Raw genomic sequence first — 19,096 nt, 5'->3', positions numbered from 1 at the left:
CTATGCTCCTGCGATTTTTTGCATTCCGCGATTTCCGAGCTTTTTGCGACCATGTCCCGAAGCATGGATGTCTATATATAGATTCCGGATTGAAGGTACTTTGGAGGTACTTCTCCGTTGTCCCGAAGATTTTGTTTTGAGAAGAGATAAATCATAAAATATTTCGCAGAACGAAAGATTAATTATTATATTACGTTTCGAAATGATATATATACCTGATGATCAAAATATTTAAGCGTGTTACTGAACGAAGTTAAATAAATTTATAAATATAATAAATATATATCTTCAAACTTTTTTGCTTATTTATATTTGTTTATTTAATTCGTTTTTCATGCATCATTTCCGCATCGTCTGTCAGCCTGTCTTTATACTAAAAAAGCTCTGGAATTTAATGTAGCCGCAAAATGCATAGGAGTAACACTCCAGTATATCAAAATGTACTTTCATTGTTGCACAATCTACTGCGGAGTTTATCATTTTCCTTTGACCTAGGCACTGTGTGTGTAGATACTATCGGGGAAATTGCTCTCACCGTTCCAGCGGCAACTAATTCAATTTCCACGCTGCATACCGTCTATAGACGGGGTGTTGTATAGACCGCTATATAACCGCCGCTAGTATGATTAAATGACTGACATTCGATAAGACGTTAAGTAAAGCTTGAAACAGTTAATTAAATAATAAGCAAATGACTTTAGGTCAGCGACAAGCTTAAGATAGTAAAGATAATCGATTGTGTATACCTTTCGGAACGCAATACAAATATCTCCAACTACTAGAATAACTTTGCGCTATAAAGCTTCTTTGTTGACTCGCTGCCAAAATGTATTATAAACCATGGAATTTTTCTGCTCGCAGTTATATGTATATATATCACAATCGTTTTATTTGTGTGTTTGGCAAGTTTATTTATGGCTCCTATAATGAGAAGGAATAAGAAGAAGAAGCCGTGACTCTTGGTAATCATATAATTAATTTCTCAAGATGTGAGGAAAATTATTATGTCGCAATGCGGACGGAACACACTATAAGCAAAGACAAAGGGGGCAATACCTGCAGTATTATACTACAGTGACAATCGCCGTAAGGTAGTCACAAACGAGCTCGGTAGGCCGTACGAACCCAGACACATCAGCATCCATTATTTGCGACGAGATGCATTGTTACACCACGCCCTACGGCGTACGCGCAGATACCATCGAAATTTCTATTAGCGTTTCTCCGGCTATTAATCCGATTCCACGTCGATCGTTCAGGTACCATTCTACATTTGTCAGACTCGTTTAGATCGAGACGAGACTGCGAGACGAGTATGGGACAGGCAGACGCCCCGCTTTATTTGCGAAATAGTCGCGCGATATCGCGCGAAATTACGATGACGTAGCGATATGTCGATACGATCCGAAAGAATCGTTGGACAACGGACGGGCATTACGATGCAAATTAGAGGAGACTATTGCCAAGTAGCGTCGCGTGCTGGATTAGCCCCATACGTACGTCGCATCAACCCTCACGACGAGGTCCTATCGCTATCAGCTACCCTACCATGCGGCGTATCAGACGGCTTCATGCCCTTCCTCGTGTTCAGATACTATCGCGGAAATTGCTCTTACCGTTTCTCCGGCTGCTAATCCAATTCCCATGCAACGTGAACTTCCTCCTCGCGCCGGTCGTAAGTACTGCTCTGCAACTAAGGCTTAGACGACTGATTCCAGATAAGAAGTTGATGACCGATTTAGAACAAGGGAGTATGATGAGCTGGAGGCTCGTAAAGTCGCGGATATCATACGGGAGATTTTTGCAATCGAGCGTAAGCAAATTGGTCTTATTCTTTAAATAGCGAAGTGGTCGTTGTAGAAATTAATTGGAAAAAATTTTATATCTTAAAATTAAAAAAAAAATTGTTTTATTTTATTTTAATTTTAGCTATTCAAGATTTGCAAATACACAGCACAAATGAAGAAAAAATTTGACAACATTTGTGTAAAATGTATAAAATTGTAACAAATAGTTATTAATAACAATTTGTGTAATAATCAGTTGGTCACTTCAATCATTAATCATTAGTATATTAGAAATATTCTATATTATTATCATAATATTAATATATAGAAAATATTTTTAAAGAACGCGTTATTTTTTAATTGCTTTAAATATTACTTTATTTATTTAAATATTGCTTAAACAATAAACTTTGATAATAAGTTTACATATTATATTTCTTATATATTTTTCAGTTTTATATTTCCTATCCTCTTAAAAGATATATTTAAAGCGGGCATATTTTGCATAATTGAATTCGAGCGCTGTTCGTTGCAATCGTCTTCGTCATGCCTATCAATAAAAGTATTTCGCACCACGGAGATGCATCTCCGGTTTTCAACAAACACTTTTGTCGCCGAACGAAATATCCTTGCTCATCCTCGCGCGAAATACTGTCGCATCAAAATGTATTCCCGTGAAATATATATTCTACGGCAAATCTTTCTTCACAGAAAAATACTATTACCGTGAGATATGAAGATTCACGCATTCTGCAGCGTCGCCGCGCCGTTTAAATCCGACGAAATCACCTGCATAGTTGTATCGCTGGAAACAGCGACAGTGTTGCTATTTATAAATTTAATAACAATCTTGTGTCCCGAGATGAAAAGGCTATTTTATATGGAAAATTATCTCTTCCCCGTGGGCTGAAACTTTCACATACAATAAGCGCCAATCATGGCGGATCAATATTGCGCGGGGACCTTTCAGTATGGAACATTATCGCCCCGTAGAACAAAATCTTGCCTCGATGGATATTCGAGAGGGATCGGCCTTCTTGAGTTTACCCACATAATAGCGTTCCTCCGCAGGGTATCTAATTTCCGTCGTCACATGCAAGATGCCGTTTCTTTACTTTGTATACGTAGTCTTTACATTAGGACGATCTTACACGACGTCTTCTCTCTTTCATTCGTTTAATCACGCTACCTCCAAGATACGTTGCGCTTACCTCGCGATTTTCGTCTTCTCATTTTGCAAGGTTTCAGCCTTAGGATGTTTGATCCTTTTTAATCAAAGGCTGCGCGCAACAGACATTCTAAACTAAACCACATTTTAAGATAGCTTTATAGTTCTGTAACATCAAAACTGTATCACCTTATATAATTAAAAAAAGAAGCAATATATACAGGAAGTTTACAGTGAATAGTTGTAAAAGAAAAATTTTAATTTATAAATCTGGGATATTTGGCCTGTATGATTTCTCTCTCCTCTCTCATTTTTTTTATAACGATATTTCATATGAATTTTAAATTTTATCTATGGTTCATATTTTTTATTCTATGGAATAAATGAACGATATCGATATTCTTTTTCTTCTTTTCGTATTCGATGTTTTGGAATGCATCAACATGCATTTTTAAATCGGATGGACTACCTGCGTCGCTCAAGGGACAGATTTTTTCTGACACATTTGTTAGCTCACTAATTCCATCCTCTCTAAGCCGCTCTCTGTATGAAAGTAATGCTTGTCCGTTGTGACATTAAAATTCGTCGCACGCGTGTTCACATGACGGTCACGCACTTTTCAAGTACACTCAAGTCTTTGTTCTACGGATCGATCAATATAGCTTCATTGATTTAGCAATGCAAGCACGAGAAACTCTTTTTTGTTCGACAAAACAAATATTATATTGTGTTATAAAATATTTCAAATTAAAGCTTTATTTTTACTTACTAATTTATTTATTGTATATATAGGTAATTTCGTGGTTTTTATTATTATTCATCGATGACCTGTCACGAAGTAATTGTTTTTATATAATAATTACACATTTTATGTGATAAATACATTTTATGCAAACAAAGAAATTATTAGATATTTAAAAATGATTAAAAATATTTTGTATTTTAAACAAATCTAATAAAAAGGCAATATAAGTAAAAAACAGGATCATAATTGTTAATGATTAACGAATGCGTAACTATGCAAGTGGGTATAATCTTCAAATTATTGAAGTTTCTAGTCGTGTCGATTGTAACCCTTGCTTTAGGCAAAAGCATTGATAGCCAACGTTAGAATTGCGGGGGAAACTCGAGGTGAAGGTCTAGGGTACGTCGGTTTGCGGCTACGAACCCAGACTTATAATAGATGCACATGGCGTATTGCCAACGGCGAGGCGCCACAATATTGCCGCTTAGTCACCTCGGACCAGACTACGCTTTGTCCGGTACGCTGTCGCGCGCCGCGCGTTTCGACGACGATACAATAAATATCAGAAACCACCGCGGAAAATCTGAATATATTTATGAGAGAATTCGGTAGGATGCCGCACTTTCCGCGCTCCTCGTTACTCCTTTCTCAGAGGACGCGCATGCAAGATAAATAAGTTATCTTGTCGCATACTCCTTCGCTTACAATGAACACTATACCGACATGACCAAAGCGATTTTGGATTCGTATACCTATCCTATTCCCTTCAGTTTTTTATAAGAAAGAACATGGTAATATTCATTTTATATCACACGTGCGAGGAAAGCGGCCCATGGCGCGCGCGCAATAGGCCACTTTCCACGCACTTTGTAATATAAAATAGGAGGGGTATTCAAATAAGTTAAAGTTTAACGGTTTGACAGGTTATGTCGGGTTAAAGTCGAGTAAAAAGTTAATTAATTAACTTTGGGCGCGTTACTCTTTAAGGTTATGCAAAATACATAAGTGACTCATTAACCTATCACATTAATCTTTGGGTTAAAAGTGTAAAAATTAACTTTTTACTCGATTTTAACCCGACATAACCTGTCAAACCGTTAAACTCTAACTTATTTGAATACCCCTAGGGTGTGTAACACGTGCGGGTTGAGAATTGGACACGAGTGCGGAGTGGACGCACGAGCCGAAGGCGAGCAATTCTCAACTTCCCGCACTTGTTACACAAATAACTATTTCTGTATGGGTACCAAAGTTTGCTCACTAGAAGACGTCAAAGGCCGGTATTCATAGTCGGATCTTATATTTAAGATCGTCTTAAGTTTGGTCAAAGGCAGTTTTGTAAGACTCCGTCCAGCCAATCAAATGACCGTATTAGCAACTTAAGACATTACTTAAGACGGTCTTGAAATAATATCTGACTATGAATACCGGCTAAAGTTAGAAAAAACTAAAGTTCCTATAATAAGAGTCCATGGCCCGTGTCACACTATACGTATCGCGGACGCGGATAAAATCTTTATGTTGTTATGAAAATATAAATATAAAAAACAATAAGTCATTTTTTTTTTCATTAATTGTCAATGATCTACAATCATTTATTAGAAATTGATCTTTTTCATCTGAAGTCCAATGTAATCTACTCTTTATAATTGCTACTACAGAAAGTATCTAAATATTTCATGATATAATAACATTTTGCAGTCTTTGTCAATAATATCTAAATATTTTATGATATAATAACATTTTTTAGTCTTAACGGTTATGCATATGTGCAATGCGGTCTTCCTGAACACATTGTACTTTTACAACGATTGCTTGTGTTGTTAAGATCTTCGTGATAGGCTGGACAAGCACGGAAACTTACACGTTAAACTGTGATACAAACTGTGTATAAGCTGCTTATAAGATTCATCGTATACGGTGTGTTTCAACATCGTACAGCTAAGTCTCTTAGCGTAGTCTGTAACTACCTCGGTCCAAGGAAACTTCTGTATATGAGAGAATCTTGTACAGGATGCGGCATTTAAATTGAGACGGCTAAATATATAAAGACTAAAGTAAAATAAAAAGGGTGTGTGAAGTTGGCACCCCTACATTAAAATGTAATAGTTCTGATTAGAGAGTTCCAGCTTTTTTTCGAAGAGTATCTATATAGGAATATTTTTATGTTTATAAAAAGAGTTCCAGCGATTAAAATAATATGGATTTTACAATTCTAGTAATAAATGTCTCCTGCCGACCCTTAATACTATATGAAAATTGTAATTGAAAAAATGGGGTGTTAACTTCTCACACCCAATTTCAAGACCGAATAGTTCTGATAATAAATAAAAAAAAATGTTTTGGACAAAAGTTGCAGGGTTTCAAAGGGCATCCAATAAGAGCGTAGCATTCTTTATCTCGTCGCTCCTCCCGCACAGTGGCTTTTCCGCCTTGTCTAGTTACTAGACTCAGGCTCCATCTCTGCATTTCTGTATCTATGTCTCTATCCTGCGACACAGTTTTCGTTAGTTTTCCTGGTCGTTAACACGTGTTCGATATGGCACTTCGTAAAACTCTGGAAGACTTTTTTATGCTGCCCTGCGATCTATAGATCCAAAATTTAATGCAGCCGAATATTTATCCGCTTTATCGGATGATAAAGAGGAAAATTATAACATTTTTTGGAGTTTTGCGTATAAGTGTTCTTATTCAATGTTAAGGATTATGGATCAATTGAGTTATCGCGCTCGAGATCGAAAACTGCGAACTATAATCCGCAATATTATGGAAAGGGATTAAATTACTGAAATTACCGACTTATACAAAGAGACGGACGCGAAGAATCCTTGGGAGGAGAACATAGTTTATTTGTATACGAAAAAGAAAAAAGAGAGTAACCACTGTTAATTAAAATTACATTAAAATAAAATATAAGTGAGCTTTATTATTGAATTTTTATTTATTTCGTAGAAAAGTACCCTGTCGACACGGTTCCGAATTGGATTTCGTGTGAACTGAGACAACTTATCACTCCAGAGAAAGAACCCGAGAAGGTTCCTTCTCTGGGTTTACATGAACGTTAGTTAGAAAATAACCCAGAAAATAATAAAAATTAATTATTAAAAATTACATGTATTGAAATATTCAATTTCTCTAGATGCCCCACCGCGAGTCCCCGAAGCATGCGGTCCTTGCCGCTCTTGTGCGTCGATGCGATGGTTTCCTTTTCCTAATATACGAGATATAATGTACAGAAATTAGTGGAATGCTATCCCTATCTAGATAGAGACCGCATATAAGATGACTGCGGATGACTGCATATAAGATTCATCGTATACCGTGTGTTTCAATATAGCGTAGTTTATAACGATCTCGGTCCAAGAAAACTTCTATATATGAAAGTTTTATATATTACTGTTTTGCTCCTCCTTTTATTGAAGTGTTTTTAAATATTGTAATTGTAAAGGCCTCCGCACAATGAAAAATATAAGGAACAGATATTATAGCAATTAGAAATAAGAAATCAAGAATAAAGCTGATGGTGTAATAACATTAATACACGGCTCCCGATAGGTTAAAAATCTATTGTCTGTGTTATTCTCTGTTTCCATTGCCTATATTTTTCATCGTGCATCCATCTTTTCTCATATAATACTCTTGCAACTAATTGCGAGCTAAAGCAATGTTACGTATAAACGTAAGAAAAGAACATCGCGAAAATGCTAATTTAAATAAAAGTAATAGAAATAATCTTGTCCGATAACGTTCTTTTAAAGACCAATCTCTCTATTTAAAAATTTTGTGTTATAGAAAGCGCAATTTAATATTTCCAACAAAGCTCAAAATACCGAGTAGCTAAAGTCCAAATAATGAAGAACTAAATTTAATGGACTCATCTTGTAGAAGTCGACTAATATAATTTTCATTGCAATGTATGAAACTGAATATACTTTTGCAGAAAGAAAGAGAGAGAGAGAGAGATAATTTAACTGAGTGATATTTTATTAGTTAATTGGAAACATTTTAAGATGTTGTAATCTTTCAAATTCTCTGTTTACTTGCACCTGACTCATTTTGAATTACGTCTTTGTTCAGCGAATGAAAGTATCTTTTCAGGTAGAATTCCAAGAAAGGCTAAAGCCTTTCCAGTGAAGCTGCTTCGCAGAAATACTTTCAAGGTCTTGATTGAATATTTCTATTAAAAAAAAAAAAAAAAACGCTTTTCCTGATTTTTTGCATTCGTCAATCGCGTGTATAAATTTAACTAATAATTCGCTCGGTAACAATTATAAAAAAAAGGTGCAACGAGAGAAGCAGAGGGAACGAGAACTCTCACGACGAATTGCAAGTCAAATAGCTAATTGCCAAATGGTCCACGAATGGTGCATACAGCCAGAGGAATATCGGACGGCGCCAGACAATTAGCTTAGCAAATTCCACGAAGAAGTTTCTTCGCCAGGACGTACGACACGAGGAAACTGCCGAGGAAAGGCCGAGAACGGGAGAGCGGGGACGATGCCGGGACACGGCCGAGTTAACTTTAATTGCCCGGTTGGCCACATAATAAATGACACTGCAGATGCCGCGGCGAGAAATTATTTTGGCCTCGGCCTTCGGCGGACCCGACGATTTTCAGACGCGAAGGCCTAACCAGGCCCCGTGCTATCGACGGACCTGCCAATTAGTTCACGTCCAGGTGCACAATCCGTCATCCGTCTACGTCATTCCCGGCGAAATCGGGCGAAATTTCTTTCGGCACGATTTATCACGGGAATAAAATGGAGAACCTGTATAATGAGAGTCACGAAGTGCGACGTCTGAGTAAAGTTACTCGGTGCCCCACGTTTCAGCAAGAGCATCAGCACTGTGAAAGCAAAATTTCTGAGAGGGACGATAAAAGTACGAATTTTTGTCCCGCTTTCTGTATCTGTGGATCACTTGTCACTTATGTGATACGCGAAAAAATATGGGTCGTTTTAATTCTAAGCTAAAATTACGAAATTATCTTTTGCGCAAAAATATGGTTGCATTCCAGTTTTTTTACATCCCGCGTCAGCTGCACGTCTCTCCCGTTTTTTCTTATCGTCCTTTCGCGGAATTATTATTATACTTCCGTCTAGGGTCTGTTCCGCTGAAACACGGCGGAACCAATCGGAATCGAAGGATGTTATTATTTCGCGACTCTTGTTAGAGAGCGTTAGAATGAAGTCCTCGGGTTCTCCATTTCCGGCCGGAGCTTCCAGCGTTTCTCTTCTTATTTTCTTTATATTCGTCGTAATTTTATTTATACGACGGAACCGTGGCTGCGTCACTTGCCGGCGTGTCAGCGCGTACTTCCTGTGCACTTCGCCGAGCGAATTATTGCGGTCGACTTAACTAACACGTCGCACGTAAAGACCGATTCTCTTTCCTGATTTTTTTAACGATACATACACGTATAAATGCACCCATTTGATTATTTTTTATACGTTACTTTGTAGAATAAAATACAGAACAGTGTAAGATGCGCAGAATACTTTCTTATTAATAGCTGAATTGCAAACATTTCGTCATATACAATACATTATACTATCTCTTATATATATATAAAAGAAAACAAATATGAATTTAATAATTCCGAAATGAAGATTTTGATATCGAGAGTTTTTGAGTTTTAAATTACGTAAAAAAATTTCATTTATAATTTTATATGTATACATTTCGAAATACAAAAAAGAAGAATTAGAATAAATCAGCTTATGTATCAAATGGATCAAAGTATGAAGCATATAAAATTATAAACAAAACTTTACATTAAATTTTAACGGATTATATCATCTATAGAGAGACTTAAATTTATTTGTATAAAGAGAAATTTTCTCTAACGTACGCTTTATAATTAAAACTTTTAAATTACAAATTACTTTAATTGCTCGAAATACTATCGCGCGTCTTTTTCGATGAGTTAAACTTTGTAATCCTGCTTCCCGAGTTTTATCCAGCGACACTTGATGCTGGTTTATGTAAAAGCTGCGTAAAAGCGCGCGATTATAAAATGCACCGTCTTCCGCTTTAAAGTTCGCTCTTTTTAAATCTCGGCTAAATAAACACGGAGTATTACATTTAACACATGCCACGCGTATCAGTTCAGGCGTATTAAATAACTCCATCTTTGCGTGTCCATGCGCGGAGAGATCTCATTGTACAATCAAATTACCGTCTCTTACTCTCGTTACTTTTTATTACGTAACTAGAACGCGAAGTGCGTGCGTGCGGGCATACGCCGAGATAAATCTGGTTCGCCAACAAGATTGCCCCCATGGCACTCGTTATACAACGATTTTTTTTCACACTGATTTCGTGCAGATGCACGCGAGAACGGCGCAAGAACGGTGCGAGAACACACACATTACGCGTTTTAGCATTTTGAATAATTATGTTTTCATTGAACTCAATAATTCCTCATTAGCACGAACGTTATTAGAGATGCTTTATGTTGGACACAATTCACGTCACGGATGATGCAGTATTCATACCATCCGTTTATCATGTAACACGTATATATACATAATGAACGCGCGAGAATTGTAATACATTTTAACTCTGGTCAGTAATCACGGTAATTATTTTTCGTATAAAATACAGCAGATTGCCATGCATAAACTAAACGCGATGATGTAACATAACGATATTGTACAAATGGACGATATTTTGTTTATCTAGAAATTATTTATCCCCTAACCTGTCGAGAGAGTTATTTCATTTCTTTTGTAATAAAATCCAGCGCAAAATACCTGCATACTTCACCTTCAAGCGATTCAGCTTGAACTTCCGCCGTTCCATGATTGCACGTTTTATCAATGATAATTCACATTATCGCTCTTTCTCTAAATGATTAAGAACAAAGAGTGCGACTCAGCTTTTTCCGGCATTTTCATCGGTTCGATCATCCCACTTTCCTTCGTCACGGAAGTAAGATCCTAACTTCTTCTCTCCTTCTCTCTTTCTCTTCCATTCGCACTCCCGCTTTTACGTGTCGGCCTTTTTCCTTATCCCGCTCTCGGAACAAGGGACGCTTAAAGCACTTTCATAGGGAGACGACTAATTAGAGCGATTTAGCGTCCGTCGACGGCGTTTATTTGGAATGCAAATGCCATCGTGGGACCAACCGACCGTCCTCCTCCTCCGTTTTTCCGCTCTTTCTGCTCTCTTCGTGTCGTATCGCCGACTGATAAATGCTCGGAGAATTTTATCGCGACGCCGCGCCGGTTACCGCGCCTTGTCCAGGAATGAAAATTGAAAGGGCTGAGAGAGCACGCCATTTGTACTTAGCGATTGTCTCATATCTCTCTGTTCGTACGCTCCCTCGCAAGTGCCAGAAAAAAAGAAACGGCAGAAATTATTTCGCTGTAAAGGAATTATTTGCTTTATTATTTTGATTACGCTTGATCCGATTTAGATTCCTTGCCATGTCTGTTTTTAATAACTATATAAGTTTTTTAATAACAATTTTTTGGATAATATTTAACAAAAGTTTTATTATTAATTACCTTTGTGTAATTAAATCTCAAATTTTGTAAGTTATCTAAAGTAACGTTTCTTGAAAATTAAGTACTTTTTACAATTCCATATATTTCTTTCTTCTTTTATTTTCAAGATTTGTCTTAAGAAAAATTTAATGCATCAAATTTTTAAACTGTTATTTCTGCTTTTTAATCCCAATTCAAAAAACTATAAATAGAGTCAAAGGAAAGAACTAATTTTTTTAATACTCCGCCGGGGTTTTCTCAACTGAAGATTAAACTAAATTTCGTCTCGGTGATAAACCATGTGCATTAGTCACGAATCAAAAGACAAAATTACCTAAAGTGGTCATAATTTGATTACGCTTGTTGTAATAATTATTATTATAATCAACATTGTAATGATTTAATTATTGTAATAATTATTATAATAAAATAATGTTCACATTTTTTTAAATTTGTGTTGAAAATATTGTACCCACGAGCCCGATATTGTTAAGAGACAAAATACTGTTAGAAAGAGTTGGGAAGAATCACAAAGGTATGAGCTTTCCAGCAAGCAACACAAGTCGACACAAAACATCGTTCTATCTTTCTTTTTTGGCAATGAGTAACAAAGATAAAACGATACTTGTATCGAATTGTGTCGACTTGTGTCGCTTGCTGGAAAAATCCCAAAACGTGCTCGTATGCTTAATTTTATTAATTATCGACATTCAAATTGAAAAGGCATAGGGCATAGTATACAAATACATATGTATAGTGTAGTGCATCGGCGTCAGCTTTTTAAAACAAAAAACTCAACAGTAGAGACAATTGAAAGACATAAAATAATCACGCTTAACTGAGATATTTCTTCATATAATATTTCTTTAATTGTACAGTTACTACAAGTAAACATCAACTTATAAATTAATATATATAGCAATTATCAATTATAATCTCCACAAATAAATTACGAACAATGATGAACGAATAATGAACATCTTGATTTAGTGTCGTTTTTGTTCTGATTTCAGAAAATATGTGTCTTCCAAAAGTCCCTCGAGGATCTCTCCTCGCGGATGGCCGCGGCCGAGGCGATCCAAAGCGGCTGGCAGAATCCAAACGACGCCAACGAAGCGACGGAACTGCTCGAGCAGTTGCAGAAATTCGGCGAACGACTGGTACCAATCCAGAGGAACATCGAGGACGCGAACGACCAGGCGAGCGTCTTCGCATCGAGCAGCGTCATCGTTTCTCACGCTCTACTGGCGAAACTCGAAGATCTGAACACCAGGTATGTGGTGGTCTTGACGACCGCGTAAAAATTTATCGCGCGACTTCCGACCGCGAGTTCTATGCAAAACTCGAATGAATATCAGCGATGTACACGATGTCACGGAAACGTGGAATTTAATCGTGGAAATCCTTCGAGCAATCCGCGACATCGGAATTTTTCAGACATTACGATTCTATCTGAATAATAACGAAAGTCGCGCGAGATATCTTCTTTACGACCATCCAAGCAGGATTTGAGACGCTTCTTTTCACTCCGTGCAAGTGTCGCCGGTATCAGAGTAAAGAATTTAAAAAATTCGCTCAACACTGTGAGACTTTATTTTTACAGCCTGCCTTGCGACGGGCTTTGAATTCGGGAACGCAACGACGTTAACTTTTTCGTGTGTTTTCGCAGGTGGAAGGTGCTGCAAGTAGCGGTTGACGAGCGTTACAAGTTGCTAAGCGGATTCGGGAAGGATGGCAGCACTCCGGGTAGTCAGGCTTTCCTCGCGAGCAGCGTAGAACCACCATGGGAGAGAGCCCTCACACCCGCCAAAGTGCCTTACTATATCAAGTAATCGATCTTCCTTTGCACCACCCGCACGGTCGCCTCGAAATTCCCAAACCGTACGGCACGGTTATTTCTGAGGCGATCGAGTGCTTTTACTGACACGATCGAGTCTTATGTTTCTAAAAGAAACATTCGTAATCTAATCGAATATTTTTAAATAACAACGAATATCCAATCAATTTTAATATTTAAATGAATCTAATAAATTCGAATATCTAAAAATTTATTCCGTTATTTTATATTTCTTCGTGCGTACATACTTAAATAAATAAATTTAAATAAAATCTGTTACAGCCATCATTTGGAGACTACGCATTGGGATCATCCGAAAATGATAGAACTGATGTCTTCGCTCGCGGATCTAAACGAAGTTCGCTTTTCCGCTTATCGAACCGCCATGAAACTGCGTACCGTTCAGAAGCGACTGTGCCGTGAGTATTTTCGCATCTCTGGTAATCAAAATTATTTGTTTTATTGCTGTTTAATTGCTATTTAAACGTGCATTTAGCAAACAAATCGATACCATGAGAATATCTTCATTTATCTTAAAATTTTCTATTATTTTCTAATACCAATATCTTGAAAATAAAAAGTCACAGAATAAATAAATGTTCTATTTTTATTGTAGAATAGTTATTTATATGACGGTTATATATTTTTTTGTTTGTCACTTTTAGTGGACATGTTGAGCCTTTCCACCGCGTTGGAACAGTTCGATTCACACGGGCTTCGGGCGCAGAATGACAAACTGATCGACATCCCCGATATGGTAACAGTACTGACATCGCTGTACGAAGTAATCGCAGCAGATAATCCAACGCAGGTGTCGGTACCTCTATGCATTGACTTGGCCATCAACTGGCTGCTCAATGTATATGATAGGTATACTAATAAGTGAATATATTTTTTAACTATCAAATTGTCACCGTATCTGTTATTATTCATGTTCGATTCACATCTAGTACATATATATATTTTTATATTTGTTCAGACTAGTTTAGACAAAATTAGATAATTAGATACCCATCAGACATGCATGCTGTCTGGATAATTATTATTAGATAATATTAAGCAATTGAACAAGATCGTCCAATCTTTTAAGTTATATTAGCAATCCTCAAAACATTATGCGTAGCATTATCATAGTACTTACAACTTATTCTTCGCTATAATTTTCAGCCAACGAACCGGTCAAATTCGAGTACTTTCGTTCAAAGTCGGTTTGGTTTTGTTATGCAAAGGACATTTGGAGGAGAAGTATAGATGTGAGTACATGAAAAGATTTTCCCTGATAAGTTAAATGTATTTAAGGTGTGTATCTAATGGAAATTTTTTTATATTATTTACAGATTTATTCCGTTTGATTGCGGATCCCAATAGGCTGGTAGACCAACGAAAATTAGGACTTCTGTTGCATGATTGCATACAAGTGCCGAGACAATTGGGCGAAGTCGCGGCATTCGGAGGTTCGAATATCGAGCCCAGTGTTCGCAGCTGCTTCGAGAAGGCGGGAAAAGATAAGAACGAGATAGAGGCCGTGCACTTTTTGAGCTGGCTGCAGCAGGAGCCACAGAGTATGGTCTGGCTGCCGGTATTGCATAGATTATCCGCAGCGGAGACCGCCAAACACCAAGCCAAGTGCAACATATGCAAGGAGTATCCTATTATAGGATTCAGGTGAGATTACGTTTTATTGGTCAAAAAAATCGATATAGATATGTATACATAAAATTTTCAAAATATGTAATGACAAAAAAAATATCTGGATTTCAGATACCGTTGCTTGAAATGTTTCAACTTCGACATGTGTCAGAACTGTTTCTTCTCAGGACGCAAAGCAAAAAATCATAAGCTGACGCATCCGATGCAAGAATATTGCACGGCGGTAAGACACTCATCTTTATTTTCTTAAGGAATTATTAAAGGAAGCGATCTTTACAGATACATTGAACGATTTGTTTGTTACTTTACAGACAACCTCCGGTGAAGACGTGCGCGACTTCACGCGAGCGTTGCGCAATAAATTCAAGTCCAAACGATACTTCAAGAAACATCCCAGAGTTGGCTATTTGCCTGTGCAAACTGTCCTAGAAGGAGACGCGCTGGAAAGCCCGGCGCCGTCGCCTCAACACAGCTCGCTTAGCCAAGATATGCACTCTCGTTTGGAAATGTACGCCTCTCGACTCGCCGAGGTTGAGCTGTCGCGTACAAGAAGTAACTCCACGCCGGACAGTGATGACGAACATCAGCTGATAGCGCACTACTGTCAGAGTCTGAACGGTGGCGACAATATTAACGTACCCAGAAGTCCGGTCCAAGTCATGGCAGCGATCGATGCCGAGCAGAGAGAGGAGCTCGAGGCGATGATACGTGAATTGGAAGAGGAGAACGCGACATTGCAAGCAGAGTACGAAAGATTACGCTCGAAGCAAACGCCAGGTTCAACGCCAGAGGACGGTCACAGTACTAGGCAACCTGATTGCGACATGATTGCGGAAGCTAAGCTGTTGAGGCAGCATAAAGGAAGATTAGAAGCGCGCATGCAATTACTCGAGGACCACAATCGCCAATTGGAGGCACAACTGCAAAGACTTAGACAGCTTCTAGACGAGGTACGCTGAATGTGGCACCTCAAATATTTGCTCTTTCATTTTTAATAATTCGAAAAAATAACAAAAATATAAAATGGTTCAATCTGATTATCTTTTTTTAGCCAAACGCTTCTTCGCCATCGAAGACCGGAACTTTACAAACCCGAAGTGTGACAGCATCACAATTAGCAACTGACTCTCCAGCAAAAATGAATGGCCATTATCATGATTCTCCAGGTATATTCTAATCAATCTAATAAACAGCTTTAAACTTAATAAAGAGCTAAATTTTGATTATAACCCTTGGGAAATAAACGATAATATCTGGGGGCGATAAATTAGGTATCTCAATTAGGGATCCTTATTAATGCAGTTAATTAATCGGACTGTAATAACCACCATATACACTTGTAACTCATGCAACAACCGAATCTAATGCCTTTCTATTGATATTACACTAACTGCATATTCATACAATAGGGATTCGATGATTTCAATTACAGGTAGATACGCGTTTGAGATAATGATGAATATTATTCACTTAAATTGCTTTCTGCACATGGAGAAAAGCTCTGTCTTTTTTAATATAACACATGAAATATTAAATTAATAACAAATAAAATAATCAATTAATAAAGTCACAAAAAATCAACTACTTTAGAAAATTCAATCATTTAAAATATCACAAAGTTAAAATATAATGAATCTTTTACTTCATTATCCCCGTTGATTGTGAAGAATCCCTATTGTTTACATATTTGTATATACATATTTAATCAGACGCTATGGAAATTAGATAAGCTTATTGCTATTGGGTATACGGACATAGGTGGAGGAAGCTCAAACGAGGGCAGAGTCAGCAGTTTAGAGAGGCCACCGCCACCGCCGCATTCTCACAGCGTTAGTCACAATGTGGGCAATCTGTTGCACATGGCAGGTTCGTTCAGTCTATGTGAATTTGATCGTGTGTCAATTATTGTAGTATAATCAACCTATAACTATGCCCGCGATCTCCATGATGCACGTGACATTCTGCTTGATATGAAATAAATTGATATAAAAATAACGGTTGCCTTCCTGTTTTCACGCTACAGAATGGATGTAAGGTGAGATCACTGTGCTTCTCCATAGGGACTAAAAATCGCCTAAATACATGAATATATCGGATTACTAAGTTACTTAATACGCAACGGATGACATCGGCAATCTAACGATAACTGAATGCGGGAATCTTTAGTGTTGATCGCGCATTTGTATGCCTAAACCCTTCTTTTCGACTCATCCCACGCTTATCTTTTCCTTTCTGTGTATATTGGAATGTATGCACGTTGATTGTCTAATTAATTGTAAAACCGTGAGTTTAACAGCATAGGAATTCTGGACCTCAGAGCAACGGCGAAGAAACAGGCAGACGTTAAAGGGTTCTCTCTTTATTTCAGGGGACTTAGGAAAAGCTGTGGGCGAATTGGTGACAGTCATGACGGAGGACGCGTCGAAGACGAACGGGCAACGGGCGCCGCCGCCGGCGTTCAAATAACAATTGTATCACGACATTCGTCCCGTTAGAAGCTAGAAGTCGGCTAGATCGATGCTAGATTTATTCGACATCCAAACGTTGTAAACGTTTAATCGTAATTATCGACCAATAACAAGTCTGGCTCTAAACGCATATCAGAGACGAATACACGGTATATCTGCCGCGCAAATGCAGGGTCAGGGGACTCGCCTCTCACGGTGGTTTTGGGTATTTTATAAGTTTTGATATACGTCATTGTATAGCTGAATTATAACGATAAGACGATTATGGTTTGGCTTTTGGCGGTCCCCTGAGAGTAACTTTACTACATATTGACATGTCATATCATGAAAACTAATCGTAATGAGAAATCAATTGTTATGCTTGCTATAGCTAAACTATACAAAACGAATAAGAGATATAATGAGTATAAAAAAAAAAACACACACGGAAGGAAATATCATTAACAATGCATGCAAAAGCAATGTATCAAATCACATAATCTATTATAGAACGTAGCTTATATTTACATACCCATTCTGTTCACTGCCACGGGCTCTTCCTCGACGTAACTTACACAATGTACATGTTGCGATTTTAGATGATGACACATAATGGGAAATAGACAGTATATCCATACCTGACCTTCTTGTATTCGACGATCTTGAATTTTACATCGATATAATCACGAGACAGAGAAAATCTTTTATAATGAAACAGAGCGACGCGCATTACGACTTTTCAGATTTATTTTTTATCCGGTTACATGATTTTTTTAGATTTTCTAAATGAATTTAAACGGCAATGTCTATTATTTTTAAGTCTGCCGGATGTTATTATATCTAAGAATATACTGATAAGTACCTAATCGATAAACTGTAGGCTGTATTCTGATATGTAACAAAGTTGTCTAGAAAATACATTCATCACGATATTATTGAAATGTGGGCTCTCGCCGTGGTTCCGTTATCGAGTGATCAGTCTGCGATTCGCTTCCTTGAGCGAGTGATTTTTCTATTTTGAATGAATTAAATGCGCAGCATATTGTTTTTTCTTTTACACATATCACACGGATGCCATATGTTAATAATGCTATTGTATCACTTCTGATGATGAGGTGGCTGATGTTTGCGAAATGTAAAAAAAAAACATATCTACGAAAAAACTATCATATTTTACCAATTCGATAAACATTGCGAATGAACGTAATGAATTGTTATTCACGTCGTTAGGTCACAAGAAGATTGATTTCACCTGACAGAGTGTAAAACGATCGAATATGTTTCCGAGCTCCGTCTGTAGTTTGTTGAAAAATTGTTGGTTTTGCGATTTCATACATTAAAATATACCGCATTAAGGGGATCCTAAACCAAAGGCCGAACTCCGAAAATGTCGATAATTTCGATCATTTTCTATGTTACCGGCCTATGTCTGTCCTTGTATAGATGAAAATATAGACAAGGATTGAAAAGTTATAGTACCTACATTGCACGATAATAGATCTACACGCATAACTTTTTTGTTACAGATCTAATCCTAATTCTGAGAACCATATTTCTTGATGTAATTCACCCTCCATGACGGTCTCATTTTGTAACAACAAATTGTACAATTTTTATACGAAGAAAATGGTGTCACGAGTCGACGTCTTATTGTCTGCATTTCTGAAATTATTTTCGTTCTCGGTATAAAATCGACCGTCGTGGAAAGCATTAGCACATATATGTGCTAATTTAACTTTTTTTAAAGGATTTTTAAATCCATAAAATCAATAAAAAGATATGCGTTTAGTAAAAATGTCGGTATTACAGACGGCTTTAGGATTCCCTTAAAATTTAGAGGATTAGGCATATAAAAATAAAGTTATATACTGCGTACAACATCAAACAGGTAACTACGTTACTTGTAATATATTGTAATATGACTGAAATGATATGGGACAAAATGCTTAAATAAAAATAACATGAATATAAA

At 37.2% G+C, this 19,096-nt stretch overlaps 1 protein-coding gene across 9 annotated transcripts in view; it reads left to right on the top strand.

The window, feature by feature from the left end:
* The window catches only part of LOC112464527 (dystrophin-like), a 455,372-nt gene extending 436,276 nt beyond the window's left edge, over positions 1-19,096 (top strand). For 7 of the 9 annotated variants that reach the window (XM_025031567.1, XM_025031559.1, XM_025031568.1 and 4 more), the window contains 11 exons: positions 12,204-12,463; positions 12,860-13,018; positions 13,310-13,446; positions 13,693-13,897; positions 14,195-14,280; positions 14,365-14,692; positions 14,789-14,900; positions 14,989-15,627; positions 15,729-15,843; positions 16,436-16,543; positions 17,046-19,096. In XM_025031567.1, the coding sequence (XP_024887335.1) occupies positions 12,204-12,463; positions 12,860-13,018; positions 13,310-13,446; positions 13,693-13,897; positions 14,195-14,280; positions 14,365-14,692; positions 14,789-14,900; positions 14,989-15,627; positions 15,729-15,843; positions 16,436-16,543; positions 17,046-17,143 (2,247 nt within the window). In that variant the 3' untranslated portion in view covers positions 17,144-19,096. Of the gene's footprint in view, positions 1-12,203; positions 12,464-12,859; positions 13,019-13,309; positions 13,447-13,692; positions 13,898-14,194; positions 14,281-14,364; positions 14,693-14,788; positions 14,901-14,988; positions 15,628-15,728; positions 15,844-16,435; positions 16,544-16,700; positions 16,713-17,045 lie in introns of all 9 variants that reach the window. The other 2 variants (XM_025031564.1, XM_025031566.1) reach the window with 2 other exon arrangements.

This window comes from Temnothorax curvispinosus, unplaced genomic scaffold (assembly GCF_003070985.1).
Source record: "Temnothorax curvispinosus isolate PA1 unplaced genomic scaffold, ASM307098v1 QBEX01014279.1, whole genome shotgun sequence".
NCBI classification, from domain to species: domain Eukaryota; kingdom Metazoa; phylum Arthropoda; class Insecta; order Hymenoptera; family Formicidae; genus Temnothorax; species Temnothorax curvispinosus.
Note: the sequence above shows the minus strand (reverse complement) of the source record. Positions and strands in the feature narration are given on the sequence as shown.